General features: G+C 33.6%; 1 protein-coding gene across 1 annotated transcript in view; it reads right to left on the minus strand.

Moving 5' to 3' along the window:
• LOC102668316 (serine/threonine-protein phosphatase 7 long form homolog) overlaps positions 1-2,844 on the minus strand; it is a 5,505-nt gene extending 2,661 nt beyond the window's left edge. The window contains exons 1-4 of the mRNA XM_041005462.1: positions 2,234-2,844; positions 2,072-2,156; positions 1,581-1,985; positions 904-1,498 (exon numbers count right to left, since the gene is read on the minus strand). Coding sequence (XP_040861396.1) covers positions 904-1,498; positions 1,581-1,985; positions 2,072-2,156; positions 2,234-2,769 — 1,621 coding nt within the window. The 5' untranslated portion in view covers positions 2,770-2,844. The remainder of the gene's footprint in view (positions 1-903; positions 1,499-1,580; positions 1,986-2,071; positions 2,157-2,233) is intronic.
• Positions 2,845-18,260: the final 15,416 nt, after the last annotated feature.

Raw genomic sequence — 18,260 nt, forward strand, 5'->3', positions numbered from 1 at the left:
GGGAGGATCATTAATTTAGTTCTTATTTTATAGGGTTAGGCTTAGTTTTTTTTTATTTTAGGGTTAGGGTTTAGTTATGAAAATTTTAGAGCTAGGACTAATTTTTAGGGGTTTGGGTTAGGTTTTTTATTTTAGGGTTAGGGTTTAGTTCTGAACATTTTAGGGTTATGACTAATGTTTAGGGGGTTAGGGTTAGGTTTTTTATTTTAGTGTTACGGTTTAGTTATGAACATTTTAGGGTTATGACTAATGTTTAGGGGGTTAGGGTTATGTTTTTATTTTAGTGTTAGGGTTTAGTTTTTATTTTATAGGGTTAGGCTTAGTTATTTTATTTTAGGGTTACGATTTAGTTATGAAAATTTCAGGGTTTAGGACTAATTTTTATGGGTGAGGTTTATGTTATTTTTATTTTTGGGTTAGGGTTTAGTGCTGAACATTTTTGGGTTAGGGCTAATTTTTAGGGGTTAGGGTTAGGTTTTTATTTTAGGATTAGGGTTTAGTTCGGAACAATTGAGGGCTAAGTGCTTATATTTTATAGGTTAGGGTTAGTGTTTCATATTTAAGGGTTATGGGATACTTTTTATGTTTTATGGGTTAGGGTTTAGTTCACATTGAAGTTCATCGTTACTTAGAAACATTAGTTTTTTCCCTTTGGCTACCTTTGTTATTTGGTTTAGGGTTCATTGATTATTATAGTTTGATACGCAACATAAATTCTATCCATAAGTAAGCCTTAATAAACTGAATATCATACATTACGCCATGAATGTCAAATTACAAATATACAACAAAGCCTTAATCAACAGATACATGCAAATCATTCATTTTGGTGTCCGTGATGCCGTGAGGATGTGCCACATGGTCGATCCCATCTTCGTGCTTGGCGATCAGGATTTCTTCTACCCCGATGCCTCCCCGCTTCTTCTTCGTCAGCCTCCGCAGAAAATGCGTTACGCAAATCAACACCGAATAAGTCACCCGTATTAGGTATTTGTCCCGGTACATTCCATTGTGTTCCTAACGGGGCATTAGGTGTTGGAATTGGCCCATGATATTGCTGTGAAGGGGTCATTGTGGGCCATGAAAATTGAGCTTGTGTTTCCGCAAAACCACCAAACGATTGCTGGGTTGCAGAAGTATCAGTGTCATGACCCTGAAAAGGATACTGATACATCTGTGTCGGATACTCAGCAAATGTTTGTGGCGTGTAATACATTCCATGGCCACGCTCCGCCATTTGTTGGGAATATTCTTCCGCTTCAACAGTGTCCCTTCTTCTGTCTATCCCCTGAGTTTCAATACTTGACTGAAGCATGTGAAATTGTTGTGCGGGAAATTGACGCTCTGATGCGGGACCATGTGACACTGGCTCAGTGACTCTCTCTTGCTCTTCGGATAAAATTGTAATTTTTTCCACATAAGGCACGAGATCATCAAATGTGCATGTTTTCCTCCCTTGAGGAGACACCATGTATTGTAATGCCTCCGCAACTTCACCCTGCATTTGTAACGGTAACAAAATTAATGGCCATCATTAAATAAAAGTTCAAGTTAAAATTTGAAAAAAAAGTAAAAAATACCAATGTAGCCGTCTTTGCATTTTCTGGGTCAACAAACATCTTTGTCTTTCGCCTATACCAGACCATGTAGTCCGAGTTAAAACTCAATAGGCCTTCTTGTCGGGGATAAGCGTCGACCCTAAATGCATGGCGATTATTCCACTGCTGAATCATTGGGGCGAACAATTGCCCCCAATTTTCGTCATGTTTCCCCTTTAATGTTATGCCATGAATGTTTAGGGGTTGTGAAGGAGACTCTGGAACTGGTTGTTGCATCCCAAATTGTCTCAAGACTCTGTCCGGTTGGTGCCACTCAATAACTTGGAAACAAATTAGTGGCACCACCGCGTACCACGCGAGACTTCCGACTAAACAAACGGGAGGCAAGAATGACATAACGGTTGATGGGTAAGGCTCCCACACAAACTGCATATAACAACATAGTTGTGAACATTGTAGTAAAATAAGACATATAATTTTTTATTTTACAAATACAATAGCATGGTTCTTACCTCATGACGTTTCATAATATCGAACTTGCGACGAAAAACTTTCACATCATCATTGCCGATATGTTGGTTTCCACGTCGCAGCCACCTACAAAGAATAAAATTTAATATACCCTAAAACCATTTATTCTATTAAAATGAAAGACGCTGTTAAAAATGACTGACCTGTGCCCTAGTGGTGTATTTTCTATGTGGGAATGAGTCCTCTTTGGAGCCAAGGTGGGACATCGTTCCCATGCCCACAATTGTAGTAAGATGCATATACCTCCGATTGATTTAGTTTTATAATCGGTGGCACTGCACATCTCTCTGTATAGAAAACTAAGTACGGCAGCTCCCCATGCATATCTGCCACATTCTTCAAAGTCACGTAAAAATTGAAGGTACCTTACCGAAACTCTGTTACTGGTTTTGTCAACGAACAAGACACCTCCAATAAATCTCAGTATCCATGCACGGGCAAACCTTCGTACTTGTTCTTCGTCGTCGTCATTATTAATTTGATCAAAATGGTGAGCCAGCCAACTTAATTTAACTACACTACCTTTAATTTCACCTTCTTGTGGTCTGACTCCCAATAATTTCTCACATAAATCAGCCCAATCAAGATTTGTTGGACCGATTAATGGTAAACCATCCACACTTATACCTAACAACACAGAGACGTCTTGTAGAGTGATAGTACACTCTCCGCATCTCATGTGAAACGTATGTGTTTCCGGCCTCCATCTTTCTATCAGAGCACTAATTAGTGAGGCATTTATTTTTAAGAAACCCATCTTGATAATCCACCCGAAACCAGATTGTTGAAGAAAAGAAAAAATTTGTTCTGGAATTTGTTCTTCCCCTTGATACGTGGGGACAGCTCATCTGATATGCAATTTCCTTTCTTCTTCCCCATTCCAAACATGTTCTGAAACATGCTTAGGTTGCATCTATAATACATCAGTATCGATGGGGCCAGATTTAATGTTAATGTGTGATGAAGATGATGATGAAGATGCCATTGCTGCTGCAAAATAAAATATAATACATGTGAAGAAAACTTTAATTTATTAGTAAACTTTAAATATATAACAATAAATTTGTAAAAAATCAAACTCGGCAATTTTTAATATATTCTATACATAAATTAAAATACATGTGAAGAAAACTTTAATTTATTAGTAATTTTTTTTTCTACAATTAACAAATAAATAATTGAATAAAATATGGACTAACAAATTATTTATAATACAAACAAATATTGAAATGCAAAAAATCATTTCAATAATATATATACAAAAATAATAATAATAATGTACAATGTATCATATATTTAATCACTTAAATTTTCTAAAACAAATAATAATAACGTACAAATTAAAACTAACAAATAATATATATATCATTCTAACTAAACAATAATTAACTCAAATAATATTAAATTATGATCTCATTTATTTAAAATACAAAATTATAATACTAAAAAGATAGATTTACGTGTGTCAAGTGTCTAATATTATAATTATTTATTTAAGTGTCAAATATTTAATATTACAAAAACTAAAAATTTAAGTGTGTCTAAAATTTATAAATATATACCTAAAGATAATATTAACTTGTGCCTAATACTAAAAAATCTAATATTACTTATCTGATCCTAAAGTATCATCCATGTATATATATTTATTAGACTAAACTATCATCCGTCTAAATATATACCTAATACTACAAAGCTAATATCACATGTATAAAATTTAAGAGTATACACAACAACTAAATATATATACACGTAATATTTTTATACTAACTAAACAAATATATAATATTATTTTCAATTATACTTACTCATACAATTTTTTTTACTAGAGATTAAGTTATAAAATAATTTCTTATTTAAAACTCATAAGAATAATTAGTTTGTCAACCCCTGCATCATATATTTTAATTCTACGAATAATTAAGAATACAATTAATTTAGATTTTATACAACATATGTAGTACACAAATAAAATAAATTTACAAAAATAATTGAAACAAGTTGATAAGAAAGAATAATTATTTTAGAAAACTTTATATTTCTTGAGTTAGAATATATTTTATTTTACAGATATTTCTAGAATTCATAATAAAATTCTCATTCTTTGATAAAAAAAATTAATAATAATATTCTATGCTATGCTGTAATTACTACTAATACTAAAATATTATATACAATAATCAAATAACATCTAACAATATATACAATAACAATAACTAAATAAAATTTTAATTCTAACTAACCAAATAACAATTACTACTAATACTAAAATATTATATACAATAACCAAGTAACATCTAACAATATATACAATAACAATAACTAAATAAAATTTTAATTCTAACTAACCAAATAAGATTTTCATACTAACTAACCTAACATTGGAATATTTATTAATAAGTAAAAAATAATAACACAATAGCTACTCATACAAACTAATTTAAACTTAGAACTTTTGTTAATAATAACTAACCTACTATTTACATACTAACTAACTTAGAATATTTGTTAATGCTAATACTAACTAACTTAAACTTATAATATATATTAGCATATTTACTTTGAAAATACATACCAGGAATTTAAGGGCACTTGAAGCACACTTGAAAGATGAATGCACAGCAGAACACAAACACAATAATCTCTCAAACTCCAGAAGAAGAAAGAAAGAGAAAGCAAAGTAAGTAAGCTGTGTAAATGTAAAGAATGAGTTCAACATTTTTTTTTTATAGCCGAAAACTTAAACCCCACCCCCAACGTTCAAATTTTTTTAACGTTAAGATGCTATATAGTATAGCCTTTTCAGAACCTGAAAGCTATTGCAAGGTGCAGACCATGAAAGCCTTCATTTACGTGAACATAGGTGCAGGCTTTTCAGAAACAAAGCTAACACGTGAATAACCCACAGAAGCCTATCCCGCAGAACCCAGTGGCGGGATCCTCTCTGCCCCTGTCCCGCAATCGCCACTGGCGGTACCACCCTGCAACACCCTCTCTCTCCTGTCCCGCCAGCTCCAAGGGCGGGACCACCCCCTCTCTCTCTCCTATCCCGCCAGCTCCAAGGGCGGGACACCTCTCTCTCTCCTATCCCCTCCCATCCCGCCAGCAGCAATGGCGGCACCCCTCCCCCTCTCTCCTAGTCAGCCCCTATCCCGCCATTGGCACTGGCGGTTCAAGCTTCCCGCCAGTGTCAATGGCGGCACCCACGTAGAAAACAACCCCCCCCCCCCCCCGTAATTTCTTATAAATGAGACCCCATTGAGTAAATAGTTTCTAAAACCAACCCTCCTTCGTAAATTTACCGACAATTTCTACTAGGGACCATAAGATTAAAAGCCCATTAATTCGTCCAATGATAACCAAAAGTTTCCCAACTAGCTAGGGAAATGAAACTAAGTTTTCCATGATAGAATTTTGTCAAAACCTCAATCCCAGTTTGATTAGAGTTTGTGTTATTGTTGTCAATATTCTAGAGCAATTGGTCTACCCAAATCAACTTAATCTACCTACCATGTGCCTTATGTTTCATGACTTTCATATATATGCTATGCCTTGTGTAAAAAATTGAGGCTTAATTATACTTTATACCTTAACTTTTTAATTTTTAACAAATTTTACTCTTAACAAATTAGTTTAACGCACTTTAAGAAACTTACAAATTTTATCTTGAACCATTTTATGTTAATATAATTGCAATGCACTTTTTACTTTCATTTTTTATGGGCAAATTTTACATCTAACTTTTTTTACTTTTTGGTGAATTTCACCCCTAACATTTTCTTTTATCAAATTTTACCCCCACCTTTTGCTCTAATTAACAAAAAAATGATGGAAGGTAAAATCAGTAAGTTTGTTAGAGCTAAAATTAGCAAAAAAATTTAAACCAAAAAATTAATTAATTACATACTATGTAATTAATTTTAAGGTATTTTAACACTGATTTACATTTTGCATCAATATCATTGTAAAAAAAAGTTAATTGTCAAGATGTGGGAAAAAAAGCTACAAATTCTCTATAAAAATATTTCGTGCCTTCTGTTAACTATAAGGTTTTAACATAATTGTTATAAAATAGTTTTTTTATATATTATCAGTGAAAAAATTTATAGGATAAATTCATTAGAAATTAATTAGTAAAATGTTTAAAATAAGTTTTTTTTTAAATATTAATAAACTTACAATACATTGATAGAAATATAAGCAATGCCATGTGTCCGTGTTTTATTGTACTATCACGTTTTGATGGTCCTATATTAAAGGTGGTTATGAGGGTGCTCGAAGTGGGCGGCCGCCCAGGGCCCCATCTTTTAGAGGAGCAACAATTTTTTTTATGTAATTTTATAAATATTAAAATAAAAATTTATATAATAAAAATAAAAAGTATATAAAAATTTATTATACAAAATAAAACAATTAATGGTCGCTAGTCAACTTGTTACAATTGAGTGATGCTTTCACTTCTCAACTAAAATTTACCTTATTTTAGAAGGAAAAAAATAAATTTAATCTTAATCTTAAGAAAATGAACTTGTAATGGTGCACTTATGCACAATGAATGCTAAACATAAAAAGAAAAATGTGAACATTTATGGTATAATATTTTTCACATGTCACAATGAATCTTTGGTACTCTTTCAATTTTAGCATAGCAAAAACCTTTAACTTTCTTTCTTTTATTCTCCATCTCTTATATTCCTAGTCTCTTTCTTCCCGATCCTCCTAGACACTTGAACAATTGAACCTTCTATTACAAAGAAGTTATAACAATTGTTATGCCACTGCTTGTAACTCATAAGTTTACTTGCCTTTTTAGAGAGCTTTGTGCATTTAGTTATTGTTATCCCCCTAAAGAAATTATTAGCCAAATTTAGCCAGCTGATATCATAAAGTTGTTACCAAGTTGTTGCCAATATACCGGATGAAGATAAAGGTAAATAAATTCAAAAGTTAAGATTTAGCAAATACGAGTTTGAATGAAGTCAATGGAAGCTAAAGTTTCAAAGATATGATAAGATCAATTTAACATGCCTAAGAGATAGGGATAAAATTGGAGCTAAGAAGAAGCAATTGAAGAGAGAGTGTGTGTGAGAGAGTGTGTGTGTGTGTGTGTGTGTATGTGTGTGTGTGCATGTGTGCGTGTGTGTGTGTCCATTATGATGCCATGAAGAAATGCATGATGCAATTAAGGAATAGGCGAGTAAGTTTGCTTTGTGCAACTAATTCAAGAACCTAATGGAAATGATCCAAAAGTTTATTTTTAGTGACAACTCCCAAGGGTACTTTCATGTAACCTTAACGGTATCTAGAGATATCATCCTCTTAGGTAACAACACTATGACAATAGGAACTCTCAACGACAACGCATCACCAAAAGAAGAAAGCTCTAGATGAGGCTTTACTGTCATCAAGCGAGTCGGAGACCTAACATGACCATAGATTGACCTCAATTCCCTACAGCTCACACAGACCCGGGTATAGGGCCTAATATCTCAATGTGTGTGCAAAAAAGTGTAGGTGTCATGTGTGAATAGAGCAACCTAAGTATAGCACATGTCATCTATCCTAGGGTTCAATGACACTTTTTTTTTTGCGAAAATAAAATAAAGAAAAAGTCATGATAAAAATTACACACTTGATGAAAATGGCTTAACTCTCTAACAGGTCCCCAATGGAGTCGCCATCTATTGCAACCTACCTCACGACGGGACGACAAAAGCAAAATAAAAAAGTAAAAGTGTGTTCGTCTCCTTGGGAGAAAATGAGTGGAGTTGCCACCAACGTTTATTCAAGGAAAACGTTAAAAAAACCAAAAAGAGGCCTGTGAATTTTGAAAATAAGGGTTCGGGAGTTGTTTACGCATAGGAAATGTATTAGCACCCTATGCTCCTGTTACAAGGGACGACAACTTTTAATCGAGTGTGCAAAACGTGACTTCAAAATTATGTATTTTCCTTTTTTATAATTTATTTTTTTTGAAGTCGACAAGGATGCCCTTGCTCCTACGTATCCCAGGTGCTATGAGGAAATCAGACCTATGTAGTTCTTTAAGTCTGAATGTATATGTGTTAAATTGATTTTATGTTTTTTTGAAAGATTTATTTTAATTGCGAGCAAAGAGTCGTTAAAGCATTGGACCTTGAAACGACGTTTTAAATTATGAAAAGCGGACGAACTTGTTAAGGCGTTGGACCTTAAAAACGATCAGTGATATTTGGTAAAAAGAAGTTTGGTTGTGAATTGATTTCCTTTATTTTATTTTATTTTTGTTTATTAGTTTTCAGTCTCACAAAAGAAAAGAAAATGATTTCATAACACTGGTGGTTGGCTAGAATTAAACTTTACAAATAAAGTAAAATTACCAACGATAAAGGGGAGAGGATGAATACATACATAATATTATAGAGGACCCATAACGGTACATGAATTACATTCAACTCTTAAGAAAAGAAAAGAAAAGGAAGAAGAACTAACCAGATGTTGCACAGGGTACAAGGCAAGCAAGAGAAGTGATGTAGGGAATAATCCTCGGTTGCGATTCGATAGCGCATCAGCTTCGCTTTTCTTCTTTTTTTTTCTTCCCCTCCCTTCGTTTTTCTCCCTCTCTAAACTTCCTGCACCCCCAAAACCTTTCCCCTGCATGGCTATTTATAGAAAAAAGTCATTTGGGGCAGGGACAGCTCGTCCAGGCGAGCTAGTTGCTTAAGACTGAAGGTATTTCATAGTCCAAGCAAGCCAGATGCTACCCTGGGCGAGCTAGGGTCCAAAAAATTCCAGAAAATGATCATTTTGCCCCCTTCTGATGGCTTTTGTTTCTGGAACTAACAAACAACCATCAAAATCATGTGTAACCCCCTAGCCTTGCATTGTAACCGGTGTCAAACACCATAATTCGACTAGCAATGATCAAAACATCATATTTGAACGATAAAACATTATACCCAAATGAAACTAGGATTTGACAAAGAGCAAACATAAATAAATTATCAACATAGTGTACTTACCCAGAAAAATAGTATGCTTCACTGTCGAAAAAAATGTCATAGTGATCTCGCCGAGCGGATCTGCTTTGCCCACAGCCTTCACAGATACCTCTGTTATCTACGCCAAACTTCCCAAAGTCGTAGAGGATGGGCACTGCCTTTTTTCTTTCAAATTTGGTAGTGTTTACACAAGGACGCACTATACCTTAAATTCAAATGCACAACACAAAGGATCTAAACCAAAAACAACAAACACAAGCGGCTACCACAACCATAAGAACAATTGGAAAACAAACACAAATTCACCGATTTCACCCACCAACCTTTGTTAACCTTAAATCCAACACCCCATTCTGCTCATCCATGTAGATTGCACATCAAGACGACGTCTGTTTTAGTTCGAGCACAAGTGGAAAATAATAAAAATAAATGTTTTTTCATTAACCATCATCATTAACACCTAACCCAGTAACCCATCTTTAAACAAACTCTACTAGTGACGGTCAAATTAAAAGCCCATTCATTCGACGGTAACCAAAAGTTTCCCAACTTAGGAAATGAAACTAAGTTTCCCAAGTAGATGTTGTCTTGTTTTGTTTTCTCAAAATCTCAATCCCCATTTAACACCTACCAGGTGACATATGTTCCATGACTTCCATATAATATACCCCGTGTAGAAAATTAAGGCTTAAATCTTAATTTTACTTTTTACCTCAACTTTATTAATTTTTAGCAAATTTTACTCTTAGCAAATTAATTTGATGCAATTTATATCTTATTTTTAAGAAACTTGAGAATTTTATCTTCCACCATTTTACCCTAACATAATTGCATCAAACTTTTTACTCCCATTTTTTTCTTTTTTCTTTTGGAAAATTTTGCACTCAACAATTATCTAAAAACTACAATATTTCTCACAACTCAGAATATGAATCTCTCCTACTCTTTCAACATTAACATTACAAAATGTTGAACTTTCTTTCTTTGACTCTCCATCTCTTATATTGCTAAGCTTTTGTTTAATTCAATGTCATTTTTAATTTATCTATTTATTTTTCTCAATACATGTTTATTTCTATGCATTTTATTATTAACTAGCATATATGCTTAGAATTGCGTCAATTGACCCCGTATAATAGAAGCCCCATAGTTTCATGACACTATTACCTATAAGTTGATAATTATATATAATTATGTTTATTTATTTTTAACCATTTGTGTAATAAAATTGATTACATTTATACACATAGTTAACCATCGATTTGGGTGGACCCGAGGTATATATTATCGAATGTACATTTATCATTTTTCTTGGTTTCATGACCATAAGGTAGTATTGAGTAAACCATAGTTTCCTACTATCAACCTTTGTCTGCGGTATATATGTTTTTGTGTCATATGTAGTTGTCATGTCAAGTACAATTACGAATTAAGTATTATAAGGGGATCAAAACTGCATTTTAACCAAATAGATATTAACTATTGTTGTTACTATTGAATACACTAAACGAAACTAATTTATCAAATTTAAAATTGTCAAAATCCTATTTGCAACTATAAATAAATTAAATAAGCTTTCTTTGATTTCTACTGAATATGTGTATTTAAAAATCTCTATTATGAATAAATTATTAATGATTTTACCCAAAAAAATGCAAGAAGGATAAATTTAAATGATTACGAGGGTATGAATTTTTCAGTTTGGCCAAGGCACAAAAAATTCCGGACTGATCCTAACATGGAAACTATTATTGATATGTTTTTTCCTTAACCATCTATCTATTTATACAAACAAGGCCCTGACTATCTTAAGACCCTGGGTATCTTTTTCTCTATCCTGTTGACACCTGTCCACTGTCGGAGCTCTGTCATGTTGACACCTGTCCAATTATAAACCTTCTTTTATGTTTCTTTGCTCTTTGCTGTGTGTTGCCACCTGCCCAATAATAAACCCTCTTTTATGCTTCTTGTAGATGCAAATGTCTTTGGTGTTTTGATGATGATCATGATGAAGAAAAGCAAATGATGCAAATGATTCAAGAATACAAGCCACAACATCAAGATGATCACTAGTACATTAGGAAGGAAATTCCTAATTGATATAGCAAAAGGTTTGGCCAAGTAATGCATGTTAAAAAGTGTTTTTCAAGAGATTTACTCTCTGGTAATCGATTACCAGAGGATGTAATCGATTACCAGTGGCCAAAAATGCTTTACAACAGCTACTAAATATTTGAATTCAAATTTTAGACTGTGTAATCGATTACACCATATTGGTAATCGATTACCAGCAGTTAATAAACGTTTTAATTCAAATATTAAAGCCTGTAATCGATTACACAACTATTGTAATCGATTACCAGAGGAGATTTTCAGAAAATAACTTTCAAGGGTCACATCTATTCAAATGTTTTTATGAATGGCCATCAAAGGTCTATTTATATGTGACTTGGAAACACGAATATAGAGAGAGTTTTTGATTGCCCAAAAAGTTTTATCCTCTCAAAAGATTAAGAGAGTTTTTCTAAATTGAAATATCTTATCCTCTCAAAGATTCCTTGGTCAAACGCTTGCATATTCAAATAAGGAATTATGATTGATCTTCATTGTACAATCTGTCTCTTCCAAGAGAGATTTCTTCTTCTTTTCTTTTACTTCTGAAAAGGGGTTAAGAGACCGAGGGTCTCTTGTTGTAAAGGATTCCTGAACACAAGGGAAGGGTTGTCCCTGTGTGATTCAGACTTTGTAAAAGGATTTTACAAAGAGAGTGGAAAATCTCAAGTGGGTTGCTTGAGTACTGGACGTAGGCACAGGAAGTGACCGAACCAGTATAAATCAAGTTTGCATTTCTCTCTTCCCTTAAACTTCTTTTATTTATTGCTATTTATCTTTTGCCTTTAAAGAAGTTTATTCTGAATTATCTTTTGAGTAATTCATGTTAAGGATGCATTGTTAATCTAAAGAGAGAGAGCAAGATTTAAATTGGGGAATAGTTCTTGTTATCTTAATTCAACCCCCCCTTCTTAAGATATCTGAGGCCACAAGGTCCAACACTTCTTTGCTCTTCAGTCTGTGTGTTGTCACCTGTCCAATAAAAAATCCTCTTTTATGCTTCTTTGCTCATTGCCACGTGAAGGCTTCATCCTTTTTTGAAGGTTTGTGTTTTACAAGACCCCTTCTCTCTTTCACTTTCTAATTGCCGGATTTCACCTCACCATTTAATTCTCTTTGATTCCAAAACTTTCTTTTCTCTCTTCCATTTCTGTTGCGTCCATCCAGATTCTCTTCCCCCATGTTTCTCTTCCTCAACTTCTTCTCTTTTCTTCTCTATCAATATTGAGCTTCCCCTTTTTTCTCTTCCTCAACTTCTCCTTTTTTTTCTTCTCCACTTTTGTTTCTCCTCCTTTATTCTTTTGCATCCATCCCGTTTTTGTTTCTCCTCCTTTATTCTTTTGCGTCCGTCCATATTTTGTTTCACGTCAATATTCTATTTTTTCCCTTTTTTGTCTAATTTTTTGTGCTTTGATTTTTAGGACAGTCTAACGATGGTACTGAAGGTTACGAGGCTTTGCCCATGGAAGAGTTGGGATAGGCTACTAAAGAATAAAGGTATTGAAGAATAAAAGTTCCATTTTTATCTATTTTTTCTCCTTTTTTTGCCTAATTTTTTGAGGTCTGATTTTTTGTGGTTTGATTTTTGGGACAGGCTAACGGTGGTGTTGAAGGTTACGGCGCTTTGCCCATGCAAGGGTTGCAACAATAGGACTTGAGGTTATTGTTCTTTTTCGTTTTTTTAAAAGAAAATTATTTCCTGTCATTTTTTCTACAAGAGTTGTTGCTGATTTCTTTTTATTTCTCTTCTAATTCTTTTTCATTTTTTAAAATGCAGGTTCGTAGACACAAAAGCTTAAATTTTTTGAGGTGTTCTGCCTTTATTTTGTTTTCTGACTTCTCCCAATACAAAAGTTTAATTTTTTTGTGTTCTTTTGGCATGTTATATGCAGAGAAGGTGGAAAAACACATTGAAGTTGCGATTTTTATCTCAAAAACTTCATGGGTTCAGGTTCGTAAACACAAAGGCTTTAATTTTTGGGGGTATTCTGCCTTTATTTTGTTTTCTACATGAGTACAGGTTCTGTGTTGAACAAAAAACGTGTCATCTTTTTCGTAATTTCTTTTTTTTAAAAATTTATCTTCTCCCATTTTTGCTACAAGAGTTGTTGTTGATTTCTTTTTGTTTCTCTTTTAATTCTTTTTCATTTTTTTTAAAATGCAGGTTCGTAGGCACAAAAGCTTAAATTTTTTGTGGTGTTCTGCCTTTATTTTGTTTTTTGACTTCTCCTAATGCAAAAGTTTAAATTTTTTTGTGTTCTTTTGACATGTTGTATGCAGAGAAGGTGGAAAAACACATTAAAGTTACGATTTTTATCTCAAAAACTCCATGGGTTCAGGTTCGTAAACACAAAGGCTTTAATTTTTGGGGGTGTTCTGCCTTTATTTTGTTCTCTACATGAGTACTGTGTTGAAGAACAAATGTGTCATTTTTTTCATAATTTCCTTTTTTCAAAAAAGTATCTTCTCCCATTTTTGCTACAAGAGTTGTTGTTGATTTCTTTTTGTTTCTCTTCTAATTCTTTTTCGGTTGTTTAAAATGCAGGTTTGTAGGCACAAAAGCTTAAATTTTTTGTGGTCTTCTGCCTTTATTTTGTTTTCTGACTTCTCCCAATACAAAAGTTTAAATTTTTTTGTGTTCTTTTGGCATGTTGTATGCAGAGAAGGTGGAAAAACACATTAAAGTTGCGATTTTTATCTCAAAAACTTCATGGGTTCAGGTTCGTAAACACAAAGACTTTAATTTTTAGGGGTGTTCTGCCTTTATTTTGTTTTCTACATGAGTACAGGTTCTGTGTTGAAGAACAAATGTGTCATTTTTTTCGTAATTTCCTTTTTTCAAAAAATTATCTTCTCCCATTTTTGCTACAAGAGTTGTTGTTGATTTCTTTTTGTTTCTCTTCTAATTCTTTTTTGTTTTCTTTTTAAATTATCTTCTGTCATTTTTGCTACAAAGAGTTGTTGCTGATTTTTTACATCCTCTCCATCTTCCATTTTCGTTCCTCTCCATTCCTCTTCATATTCATATTCCGTTTTATTTCTATTTTTGTTTTGGTTCCATTTTCGTTTATCTCACTGCCTGTTCATTGTTTTTAATGAATTGTTATTGTATGCAGAGAAGGTGGAAGAAGACACTGAAGCTGCCATTTTGTACTCCCAAAACCTTCCATTTTTATCTGATTTTTATGTCAAAAGGTTTGTCTCCTTTGTTTCTCTGTCTACATGTTCGTTTTCTTTGTTTCTTTGTTTCTCCATCTTCCTTTTTCGTTCCTCTCCATTCATCTTCCTTCATATTCTGTTTTCTTTGTTTCTTTGTTTCTCCAACTTTCATTTTCGTTCGTCTTCATTCCTCTTCATATTCCGTTTTACTCCTATTTTTGTTTTAGTTCTTTATTTGTTTTCTTTATATTCCGTTTGACTTTTGTTTTCGTTTTGGTTCCATTTTTGTTTATGTCATTACATGTTGATTGTTTTTCATGAATCAGTATTGTATGCAGACAAGGTTGAAGAAGACACTATACCTATCATTTTTTACTCCAAATATTACACTAAGTAACATAATATTATCATTATCTTCATATCCTAATGGAATAGTCTCATTAATTTGAAGATCATGACCATTTTCATAATCCAACAAAATATTTAAAATTGATTGGCAAAAATTAATTGGTAAGTTCCTATTAATGGAAAGGTTTTTTTCAATTTTCCTAACGTTTTTGTTTCATTTTTAAATTAGCAGTATAATATTTAAAGTTGAGTGTTAAGTAACATAATATTATGATTATCTTCATATCTTAACGGAATAGTCTCATTAATTTGAAAATCATGACCATTTTCATACTTCAACAGAATATTTAAAATTATTTCCAAAAATTAATTGGCGAGTTCCTATTAATGGAAAGGGGTTTTTCAAATATTACACTATCAATTTTACCAAATTGACAGCATAATATTTAAAACTGATTGTTAAGTAACATAATATTAGGATTATCTTCATATCCTAACGGAATAGTCTCATTAATTTGAAGATCATGACCATTTTCATACTCCAATAGAATTTTAAAATTAATGGGCAAGTACGTATTAATGGAAAGGATTTTTTCAAATATTACACCATCAATTTTACCAAATGAACAATATAATATTTAAAGCTGATTGATAAGAGAATCTTGACGGAGGCAAAAGACATGGAGGAGAGAGGAGAAAGTTCTGGAATTAAGGAAAATTAAATGGTGCGGTGAAATCCGACAATTAGAAAGTGACACGTATGACTTGGTGGTACTGGAAAAAAACTTTAGCATGTGAGGAAGATGTGAGCACTGAGCAAAAAAAAATTAATAAATAAATAAAATTAAAAAATGACATTGTAGGACACGTGGGTTGAAGTGAGAAAAGAATGATTTGAGAATTTATTATTTTTTATTGGACAAAATTAATTGGCAAATACCTATCAATGGAAAGGTTTTTTTTCCAAATATTACACTAAGTAACATAATATTATCATCATCTTCATATCCTAACGGAATAGTCTCATTAATTTGAAGATCATGACCATTTTCATACTCCAACAAAATATTTAAAATTGATTGGCAAAAATTAATTGGCAAGTACCTATTAATGGAAATGGTTTTTTCAATTTTCCTAACGCTTTTGTTTCATTTTTAAATTGGTAGTATAATATTTAAAGCTGATTGCAAGCTCCTTTTACTTCCAAAATCACGAATTTCCTATAAATTAAAATAGAGAAAGAACAAAATGTGATAAACAAAATACTCTTCACTATATGTGTCTTTCCTTCATAAATCGGGTTTATAATAGTGGAATCAATTTTCGTAACTTCGTTATTATCAAAACAAAAAGATCATATCATACTTTTAGTGGAAAAAAAATTTCATACGAAAGTGAAATGAATAAAATTACTAATATTAAATAACTCAGTGTAACTAATATAAAAAATGTGTTTTCAATTTACGTTTTTCAGCAAATTGTAAACAATAAAAGACATTACCTGGAAATCATAATGATTAAATTACAACTTTAAACTGTCAAAACAAAGTAACATAAAAATTTCTCCATCAATCAAAATGGGGTCATCATCACTCTATTTTTATATGCAACTTCTTTTCAGATATTACACTATCAATTTTACCAACAACAACAACGCCTTATCCCACTAGGTGGGGTCGGCTACATGGATCAACTTCCGCCATAATGTTCTATCAAGTACCATACTTCTATCCAAACCATTAATTTCGAGATCTTTTTTGATAACCTCTCTTATAGTCTTTTTGGGTCTTCCTCTGCATCGAATTGTTTGTCTTCTCTCCATCTGGTCTACTCTCCTCACTACAGAGTCTACCGGTCTTCTCTCTACATGCCCAAACCACCTAAGTCTATTTTCCACCATCTTCTCTACGATAGGCGCTACTCCAACCCTCTCTCTAATAGCTTCGTTTCTAATTTTATCCTATCTAGTCTTACCACACATCCACCGCAACATCCTCATCTCTGCTACACCTACTTTATTCTCATGTTGGCTCTTGACCGCCCAACATTCTGTTCCGTACAAAATCGCCGGTCTTACCGCAGTCCGATAAAACTTTCCCTTTAGCTTGATCGGTACCTTTGCATCACATAACACCCCCGATGCTTTTCTCCATTTCATCCATCCTGCTTGAATGCGATGATTCACATCCCCTTCAATTTCCCCATCATCCTGTATTACAGACCCAAGATATTTAAACCGTGTGACTTGAGGGATAATATGGTCTCCTATTTTCACCTCTGAGTTAGAAACCCTCCTTCTTTTGTTGAACTTACATTCCATATACTCCGATTTGCTTCTGCTTAGGCGAAAGCCATGTGTTTCTAGAGCTCGTCTCCAAGTTTCCAACCTCTCATTCAACTCCTCCCTCGACTCTCCAAGGAGGACTATGTCATCTGCAAAAAGCATGCATCTCGGCGCTATCTCTTGGATTTGTTCCGTGAGGACATCCAGAATTAAGGTAAAAAGGTAGGGGCTAAGGGTTGACCCTTGATGTAAACCAATTGTGATGGGAAAATCGTCTGACTCTCCACCCTGTGTCCTAACACTAGTCGATACCCTATCATACATATCTTGGATAGCTCGAATATATGCAACCCTAACCCCTTTCTTCTCTAGAGCTTTCCACAAAATCTCTCTAGGCACTCTATCATACGCTTTCTCCAAGTCAATAAAAATCAAGTGCAAGTCTTGTTGGGCCATGCGATATTGCTCCATCACCCGCCGTAATAAATAAATCGCTTCCATGGTCGACCTTTCCGGCATGAAACCAAATTGATTCTCAGTAACTTGAGTCTCCTTTCTTAATCTCCGTTCGATCACTCTTTCCCATAATTTCATGGTATGACTCATGAGCTTGATTCCCCTATAATTTGCACAATTTTGTATATCCCCCTTGTTCTTATAGATTGGCACTAACGTGCTTCTCCTCCATTCCTCCGGCATGCGTTTTGACCTCATAATTTCGTTAAAGAGTTCGGTAAGCCACTCAAGACCTCTATCTCCAAGAGTTTTCCACACTTCAATAGGTATGTTGTCTGGCCCCACCGCCTTACCATTACTCATTCTTTTCAACGCTTCCTTTACTTCCTGTTTCTGAATCCGACGATAGTACTTATAGTTCCGGTCCTCTTCTCTTGTGTCTAGACTTCTAGAGTCATATCCATATCCATCATTAAATAAGTTGTGGAAATACGCCTTCCACCTTTCCTTGATATCTTTTTCATGCACTAAGACTTTGCCTTCTTCATCCTTAACACACTTTACTTGATCCAAATCTCTAGTCTTCCTCTCTCTACCCTTAGCAAGCCTATATATAGATCTTTCTCCGTCCCTGGTTCCTAGAGCTTGGTATAGTCCGTCAAAAGCTTGGGCTCTTGCCTCACTCACCGCCTTTTTGGTTTCATTTCTAGCTATCTTATACTTATCCCAAGTTTCAGAATTTCTACACCTAGACCACTCCTTGAAACACTCCTTTTTTACTCTAACTTTGCTCTGAACATTTTCATTCCACCACCATGATTCTTTACCCCT

Source organism: Glycine max, chromosome 9 (assembly GCF_000004515.6).
Source record: "Glycine max cultivar Williams 82 chromosome 9, Glycine_max_v4.0, whole genome shotgun sequence".
Classification (NCBI taxonomy): domain Eukaryota; kingdom Viridiplantae; phylum Streptophyta; class Magnoliopsida; order Fabales; family Fabaceae; genus Glycine; species Glycine max.